This window comes from Brachyhypopomus gauderio, chromosome 18 (assembly GCF_052324685.1).
Source record: "Brachyhypopomus gauderio isolate BG-103 chromosome 18, BGAUD_0.2, whole genome shotgun sequence".
NCBI lineage: Eukaryota > Metazoa > Chordata > Actinopteri > Gymnotiformes > Hypopomidae > Brachyhypopomus > Brachyhypopomus gauderio.
The window spans coordinates 11113380-11122663 of record NC_135228.1 but is presented as its reverse complement, the minus strand read 5'-3'; the positions used below and the strand labels follow the sequence as shown (position 1 = coordinate 11122663).

Below are 9284 nucleotides of genomic sequence, written 5' to 3'. Positions count from 1 at the left end.
CTGAGTGATTTTTGAGAGTTCTGTATGTATTAGACCTGTCAGCCGCCTATTGTATAAACACCATTTCTGCGACAATTTAGTCATTCTTGCGTCCCATTGTGCAAACGCTAAAAAAAAAAAAAAAAAAAACCCTCCCCATTTTGGTTCTATCCTGGGCACTATTGTTTCTGATTGAACCTCATGTAGACTATGAATGGAAAATTAATAAAATAGAAAAATCCTCAGGTGACATGAATGACTTTGTGACAATGAAGTAAATTGCATACCTTTGTATTTAGGGTGTTATTTGAGAATCAGTCTGGCAGTGTTTTCCTCTTCTAGTGCTAGAACATTCGTGCACTGCATACTCACTCCCCCCCAAACCCCCCCCCCCCCCCCCCCCCACACACACACACACACACACACACACCAAACCTTTTTGGTCTCATCCGGAATGTTGGAGAATGGTCAGAACTGTTGGTCGCTTTGTGTTTTTGGGAGCTAATCGTCAACATATTCAAAGCGGACGTGCACTCCAAGGCGCGTGAATAGGCCGTGTGCACGTGCAGGAAGCTCACCGGTGTGGGCGTCGTCCGTCTGTGTCATTTCATCGTGTTGTGAATGGGTCGTGCTGACTGGACCAGGGTGACGTGGCTAGAAGATCCAGCATGCTCTGCTCCATGCCCAGGGCTGTTCAGTGTGTCCAGCAGTGTGTTAGTTTGCACGAGAAGGGAGTGTGTCTGCTCCTGCTGGTGTGTGTCTTAATTGGCTATGTCTGGATGTGTTACTCCTCCATTGTGTGCTTCTTCAGTGTGTGTGTGTGTGTGTGTGTGTGTCATAATGTCTTGGGAGAAGGCTGGCGTCTTATCAGTCCAGCCCAGCTTGCTGGTTTAGCTCTTTGACCAGGCAGTTATCTGAAGGAGCACACCCCACCGTCACCATGGCAAACTCACCCTCCTCCTCCACCCACCCCACACTCCCCACCCCCCCTCACTCCCCTGTCAGGGTGTAAGAGCTGCTACACCCCGGCGTCTCCGCCACCATCGCAGTTATGTAAGCGTTCTCCCTATCAGACGGCATCTCTCGTACAGAAGGCGACACCGTGAAAACCCCGCGCTCACGTCGGGACGACGCCTCGTGCCACGCGCGATCACTCCCGACGTCGTGCTTCCGAACTATGCAGCAGCGACCTCTCCTGTCGCCCCGCTACGAACCGGACTCCGACGGAACCGGAAACGCGGGCCGGATCCCCCAGAACGGCGCCGCGCAGCTCCCCGTGCTGACCCAGCCGGGCCTGGGCACGACCACGGCGACGGTCACCACCATCACCACGACGGGCGGAGACTGGAGCGCAGGCCTGTTTGAGTCGTGTGCGGACGGCTGCACCTGTAAGGAAGAGTGTTTCACGGGGAGCGAAACGTGCGGTCGGGCCCGACAGCCGAAACGCAGAAGCAGCTGAGAGCGTTTGCAGATATGAAACAGATTTTTGAAGGTTGTGTTGGCAATGTGGACACCAGGACCATTGAGTGATGCTGTTATTTTGAGATTTTATACTTCTAAATATTCCAAGCAGAGCCTTCACCGTATGTCTCTGGGGAGATGTACTCCATAAAGATCCATTTTGTGAAAACTTAAAGGCTTACATAACCTGTAAAAACTCTGATGTGTAGGTGAAAATGCTGCAAATGCATTACTAATATTAGCATCGGGCACAAATGGTTTAATTTTGCTGAGAAGTGGTCAATTAGCATTATGCAAATTTCAGTCATCACAAAATTGCTTCATTATGCATTACTTAGTGAGGTAGTTCCATTTAAAATTAAATGCCATAGAACAGCAGGTGAGCTTTGCCATCTTTATGCACTGTATCCTTATGACTTTTTTTGCACTTATGAAGTGTAATGAGAAAAATGAAGATCACAGAATGTAATATTGTGAATGGTGATATTCGAGACAGCTGCTAGTTTTGATCTTTCATTTGCATTATGCTAATTGGAGGCATTGCCTTTCAGTGTGTTAGAGACATTAGCAAAATAACCGCACAAACAACGCAAACCCTGTTAATCCACCTGCATAAAAGGAAATTATCCTTCAACACTGTAGCTTTAGCTAAGATTTGCAAACTATTACTTGTTTTTAAGCTCTGAAACGATTCCATTGACTGGAAACAGCCGAAAATGCCTTGGCTTTAAGTGAAAGCTCTCAACTTGTAACTGTTAAGGCTGGAGTCCGTTTTGTTGTGCCCTGCAGGTGTGACGGGAGCCTTGCTGCCCTGTTGTCTGGAGCTGAGCTTGGCCCATCAGCTGGGCGAGAGCATGTGGCTGCCCCTGCTCCCCGCCTCCGCCCTGGCCATGCGGGTCGCCTTCCGCGAACGCTTCAAAATCAGGGTGAGGTCAGCCAGCGTTTCAGGGTGTCGTTTCTGTGCCATTTCTGGCATATTTTGCATACTTGTTTTTTATACATTGAACTTTGATTGCTTACTGTAGATGCTATAGCTGACATTCACCTGAATAATTAATGTCAGTTAAATGCAACTGAAATCTAAATGCAATCCAATACATTCCATTAAATGTAACCCTAACTTAACCCTGGCCCTCAGCTTAACTTCAATCCAAAATACAAACCTAGTTCTAACCTTAACCCTGCTGAAAAATCATTTTCAGCCAATACCTTGGTAGACATTTTTTCTTCTGTAGATAATCTATAGGGAGCCATAGAAACAAACAGGTACGTTAAAAAGAGCTTTGATCATCAGATTTATGTGCAGAAGTGTTTTTTTTTTTACCCGTGTTTCAAGATTCAAGCTGCATGGCTCTCCAATTTAGATCAAAGCATTCATATGGAGCTTTTTTAACCTTGTTAACTTGTTTGTAATGAGCAGCACTGGTCCTGACCCCTGTCCTGACCCCTGTCCTGTTTGCATACATGAGGGGTGAAAGGTCACTCTGAGGCAGCTTGAAACATTTCTCAGACTTTTGCCCATAAGTTGCCAGTATGGCATAAATAAATCACGTTTTGGTCTTGGTAACTTGGATGACGACTCGACTGACACAGTGCAGCTAGCTTTTGTCCACGCTACACTTTTCTAGATCACTCCGACTAAAGCGCCATTCGTCACTAGGACCGGTTGCCAACCAACCGCTCCCTACGGAACCAAATGGCTTCGGTGCAGGCGGGTAGAGAACAGAGTGATACCGCGCTGAATAATCTCCCGTACTCCGTACTCTGCCACCTTCTCCTCAGGATCCTCAGTGCAGGCACGGACGTAGGGCAGCCGGTGCCTGTAGCAGCATGATGGCTGCTAGCTAGCCCTCTTTTTTTTCCAGAGAAAAATATCAGCAGTGTCTTATCTCGTCACTGCAGTACACGCATGACACTGTGGCCTTCAGCTCATGCCACAGTTAGTCGAGTTTGTTTCACACCCACTGACGGTGGGGAGCAACAAGAGCTTCGGGTTTTGAAAAGTCTGACTTGTAGTTCAGTTTAGCCACACCAGATAATGTACAGATATTGAAATATTTCAAAAGATGACCAACCTTAGTCAACTAATTAGACATAACTTTGTAATGTTCGGTTGATGACACATCATTATTCTAACTGGACTAGTGGACATTTATTATTAGAAAGTTCAAACTGAAATCAAATTTTGATCATTTTGTATATTAGTCAAACTCATTAAATAAATGAAAATCATGAAATGTTATTTGTTAACACTTTTTACTTTTGAGATTTTAAGTTTATTGGATAGATTTTCTATGTTTAAGCTGTTTAAGCTCATTGGCTAAGATGTTTTTTGTGGTGTGGCGTCTTGTGGTATTGCAGTCATACAGTATATTGTTAGTTATTGGATTACGTTTCGAGAAGAGCTCCCAGCCATTGTGGTGAATGGAGAATAACCCAGCATTTCTGGTTTAAAGGAATTTCCATGTTGTAATTCAAATTTTCCCCTCTAGAAAAGTTGAAAGAAGGAAAGTTCTCCTGTCTGAAAAATGACTGGATTTGTAACTGATGAATCTGTGATAGTGTTCTTGGCCAAACGTGTAAATGTTTGTTGACCAAGCTGATTTCTAGCCCTTATATGTTTCTTCTATTTGTTTCCTTTTGCGAGGTTTGTCTTTTTGTTCTAAGTACAGATTAATAAGACCATTATTATACACAGAAATTGATCCTGGTTCTAATTAGGGCTGAACGATTAATTGCATTTGCGATAATTTCGCGATTTTTAAAAACGCGATTGTCTAATCGCACAGGCTGCGATTTAAACTGGTCACGTGACTTGGGAGCGAGCCGAGCCGAGGACGAACGGAGCAACCCGAGCAGGAGGCAGGGAGGTGGAGAAGTGAAGTTAACACAGCGCACTTTAACTTGTTGCACAATGGCTTCAGGCTCGACAGAAGCTGACACTACTGAAAGTCTAATACCAAAGAGGGGCAGCACATCAGTTGTGTGAAATTACTTTGGCTTTTAAAAGATGCTGCTCATCGTCAGGTACTGTGTAAAACGTGCCTTGCTACTGTCGCTACGACGCGAGGAAACACTACAAACCTTCTTCAGCATTAAAAAAAAACACCACAAAGCCTCATATTTGTAAGGCTAAAATGCCAACGACCAGTGCTGCATCTTCAAATACGCAAAAGTGTTTCTCTGCGCTTATACAGCTTTAGTATGCGGTGAGCAGCGAAATACCGTAAAATCACGCATATAGGCCATGGGTTAAAGTTCTCACTAAGACGGATTTCCGTCATTTGATTTTTTTGGGGAAAAAATCCGTCAAATCATAATAAACAACACACGCGCGTGCTATCTGGTTTGTGGCCGAAATATGATTCTCACTGGCGCTCATCAGCGCTGGATGGATGACGGCGGTGTCATTTGATTGACTTGCGGTTCATTCCGCCTTCAGATTTGCGGATGTTACGTAGAAAAGTTTTTACCCCCCTCCTGCCTGGCGTGATCGTAGCGCGCGACTCTGTACACCTGCGCGAACGGCGGAGGCTACTTGCTGCGTCACATTCTTTTTGCAGTGTAGTCCGAAGCAATATGTGGTAGTATAAAGAAACACCCCTCAAAACAGGGGAATGAACATTTACCTGACCAATTGTAATGTTGCATTAGTGCTGGAATTTAGGCTAAAGTACTTTAAAATGCTTGAAAATGTAACTACTTCGTTTCACAACAAATATCTGTCTGACTGAACAGTTATTACGTTAACAAATACGAGCCTCTTGTAATTCCAGGACGAAACATGAGAGAACGTGAAGTCGTTAAGATTGGGCGTTTTGAAAATAAACCACCATTAAATAATGTGATAAAAAGCCAATTATTTCGAGTCATTTCGAGTATATGTATAAATATTTAACTTAAATTTAACGTTGAGAACGCGTTGAAATGGACCTTGAAAGTGACGTACAAGTGCTTTAATTCCACCTTATAAAGGTGTATGAATCCGGCAAACATGACTTGGTTCACTGCGCTGAAGCGCTGTGCGCGCGAAGTTACAAAACTGCGAGGCTCTCGCGCACGGGTGGAGCCACCGCGATTACGTCATTTTCGGCGTGCGGACCCTCGCGCTGCTCACGCCACTCGTGCTGCGTCAAGTATAAAGGCTTAAACCAGGCTTAACATGGATGGTGTTGTTCTGTTTGTATTTAAAAGCTCTATCCAGTGGTGTTAATTTTTTGTAACATACCTACTTAAAGCATGTAATCTTACGGCTTATGTTTTTGCGATGATGAATCTGATAAAAACAAGAGAGCTTCATACCTCTCACCAGGATTCACTAAATTTGACTTGATCTTTAAATAATTTTCTGGAAGAGGACCCCCAGATAACTCCATTATATAAACATTTATGTACATTTATTGCTCAGGTGTTCATTCTCTCTTCTCTCCTTACACAGGCTGTTTAGATAAATATACTTTATAAATGTGTTTATTGTGTAGAATTAGGCAAAAGAGGCCGTGTCCCAACTACACTACATTTTCAGTAATTGCTGGCATTGTCTTTTGCCAGGAAAAATGTTTCAGTCAAATGAAAATTTCTTGCTTTAACCCATGATATAGGCGCAATAAGATTTAAAGCGCGGATGAATCGCGAAAGCGCGGATGAATCGCGAAAGCGCGGATAGCTTGACCGCGGTCCAGCAGACAGGGTTCACTGACCAAACAGTTTGAAAGTGTAACTCCTTATGGATATAATTGGAAGCGGCACGCTGAAATAACTCGGGCAGTAACGGAGTTCATAGATGAAAGACATGATGTCCGTTAATGTAGTGAACAATCCCGGCTTCATGGCTTTGTTAAACACACTGGATATGCGCTACCAAATGCCCTCACGCACATATTTTAGCCAAGTTGCTATACCTGCAGGGTTGCCAACTCTCACGCATTGAGCGTCTTAGACTATAAAAAGTTAGTAGTTCGCTCTGGCGCCAACCACAGGCGATCGATCCATCACGATATAATAATAATACTTAAATTTAGTCCATTTTTTACACCCCCCCCACTCCGGCAACCCTGTATCTGAGCTGTATAAAAAATGCCTGAAGTGGAACAATGGAAAAAAATCGCGATTTTAAATCGCAATCGCAATTTATAGATAAAAAATTGCAATTAGATTATTTTCCAAAATCGTTCAGCCCTAGTTCTAATTTTCCTTTAACACACATAAACAAGAAGATCTTACAGGCTGTGTAATGCTTAAGTCATGACTTAACATCCTGATGTGTGTGTGTGGGGGGGGGGGCCTTCTCTGTATCATGGGGATGTGTAGGGCAGCATCTGTGAAGACTGGACTACAGTGTGCCTCTGCTACCCTCTGGCTGTGTGTCAAATGACCCGAGAGATGAAGAGGAGGCTGAGGAGGCAGACGTACACCGTCTCTACTGCACTGGACAGCTCCTGAAAGCAAGAGAACGTGTGTGTGTGTGTGTGTGTGTGTGTGTGTGTGTCTAAATGCATGCACATATCAGTGTACACGAGTGCATAAGCGCATGCAGGTTCGTGTTTCTGTACACGTGTGTCTATAATGTAAAGAGAGTAGATTGAGACTGACAGGCTACAGCCTTAGCTGTCTGTATATTTATAAACTGGGTTGAGTAAAGAGACCTGCCAGTACTTGTTGGTTAAAGATGGATGTCTGTGGTATTTCCACTAGATGGGTAGATAGATGGGTAGATGTGGGTGGGGGTTTGTTTATATATAGTTATCTTTTGATCGATCCATTCTCAGAGCTATCCAAATGGTGCATGTTTGGTCTGGTTATTTTTTCTTTCTTGAAATTTTGGAAGTTTTACATGTTATTGACAAACAACGGAAAAATCTGTCAAACCAATCCATTTGTCCAACATTATGCATTATTATTTGCAGTGTGTTGTTTAACATTGTTTGTATGACATGAGTCAGTATGTACACTGCATAATTTGCCATCAGAATGATTTGTGCAGAATGCACTTTTAAACATTACGCACTACACATAAAAGACTCTGCTTGAGTCCAATAAATGGAGAGATCTTTTGAAAATATTAACCTGCGAGTGTTTACCAGACCCGAACACGAGAGCTTTATTTTTGGTATGTTCCATCCAGTAGAGGGCACTGTTGCCACACACACGTATATAAACATACCCCTCCACTCACCTCTTCCACAGACCATAGTAAATGTGCCTTTGCTGATGGAGGCACCAGTCGAAGACGGCAGTGTGGGGCTTTCTCTGTGCATCCAGGACAGCGAGACCACCGGAGCCTCCAGCCCTGTCCAGCTGAACTTGGACACATGGAATAGGGAGGAAATACGAGGTGTGGGGGGTGTACAGCAGGCTTGACTTCAGCATTCTGGGCAACGGACCAGAAAGGATCACGAAAAAATGTTTTTTTTTCTCGCTATACCTCGTGACTTCATTTTCCTTTCCATGCCCCCTGTTGGAGATCAGTCCTGGGCGTGACGTACATGTGCGCGTACGGGAGGGTGTTTGGCAGAGCGAGCTTCCCCTCGGCGATGGCTCTAACCAGGGCAACAGCACGGCCACCTGGGGCCGTTCCCCTCGTGGCCGTGCTCCAGCGGGCCGGCTCCTCGCGGCGCAGGGGGCCCGGTCAGGTGTTCTCGTGCCTGCAGCGTGGCTCTCGCGCCGTGACTAAGCACCCTGCTTTATGGCGTCAGCAAGGGGGAGGAGCCGTCAGCAGACGAGCCCTTGTTTGGACGGACACGACTGCAGGAGAGAGCACGCTGCTTTCGGTTCGGCTGTGCCTCTAGTGTCCGTGGAGGACGCGGGCTGTGGTTTTCCACCCCTACGATTGGGTCACGTGGTGAAGAGGGCATCATTTAAGGTCACGTTTATTACAAAGGCGTGTAACTTAAGGCAAATCGAGTCCAGCCTCAAAAACCACACTGGTGGTGGTGGTGGTTAGAGTAGTTTAGATACCATTTTTCAGTCTATATAATTGGTAAGAGTATCCCTCTGTCACAAGGCATGTAGTTGCATAAGACATTGTGGTCCAGCATTTATAATGAAAGGAATGAGAGGGCACCGCAGTTCCTCTGTAGACTCCACGGTGGACTCTGAAGTCTTTTACCACTCAGCACCTTTCAAACCTCCCCCCCCCCCCCCCCACTGCACTGCAGCGGGTTAGTTAGTGCTGCCCGCCACTCGGTTGCATGTTCGCCCTTTTATCTTCCAGCACCAACTTCCAAGGTCTTGTGCTGATTGATGATGCGACTCTTTCATCTCCCGCAGATTCATGGATGGACGCTGGCTGTTGTCTGGGAGGCTCTGGCCGTAAAGTGAAGAATAGGTCACACGAGACCCGCCGGCTCCTTCCCGGGGCCCGGCGTGGATCAAATGCTGCTTATTGGTTTGTCGTTATGAGGAGTCCAACGCAATTCATGTGGCCAGGTCCGAAGAACAGCCATAGCCTTAGAGGAGGACGCCCAAGGGAGGCTGAGCTCCAAGAGCTACTTAATCCATGAGAAAATCACTGTGGATCATGGCAGCGTTTGGCCAGTTACAGATTAAAATTCTTTCAGACGAACTGTCTCAACAAAATGAAAACCACTTCAAACGCAGATGGAGCCACAGGGACCGGCTCCAAATGAAATGCCTACAAATTATTTGACACTTTTTCCCTCCTGTGAATATTGTGCAGCCATCGGCCATCACGACTTGTTCATATTTTCATATTCATATATAAATAGTAGTTTCAACTCATTTTTGATAAGGCAGGTCTTAATTTTTGATACCAGGGCCAAACATAACATACAGGAAGCAGTTTTAATGACTATCTTCATCCACTCTGCTGGTGACCGCACCAT

The 9284-nt window shown here is 45.2% G+C and overlaps 1 protein-coding gene across 3 annotated transcripts; it reads left to right on the top strand.

Annotated features, from left to right (window-relative positions):
* Positions 1–955: 955 nt before the first annotated feature.
* On the top strand, positions 956–8848 carry plac8l1 (PLAC8 like 1). Of its 3 annotated transcripts, XM_076979770.1 has the most exons (4): positions 961–1367; positions 2230–2366; positions 6751–6894; positions 8710–8848. In XM_076979770.1, exons 1-3 carry the CDS (start codon positions 1157–1159, stop codon positions 6880–6882), a joined length of 480 nt encoding a protein of 159 aa, XP_076835885.1. In that variant the 5' UTR covers positions 961–1156; the 3' UTR covers positions 6883–6894; positions 8710–8848. The 3 variants fall into 3 exon arrangements, with proteins under 3 accessions (XP_076835886.1, XP_076835885.1, XP_076835884.1); XM_076979771.1 differs by lacking the exon at positions 6751–6894 and having other exon boundaries at positions 956–1367; positions 8710–8845; XM_076979769.1 differs by lacking the exon at positions 8710–8848 and having other exon boundaries at positions 962–1367; positions 6751–7501.
* Positions 8849–9284: the final 436 nt, after the last annotated feature.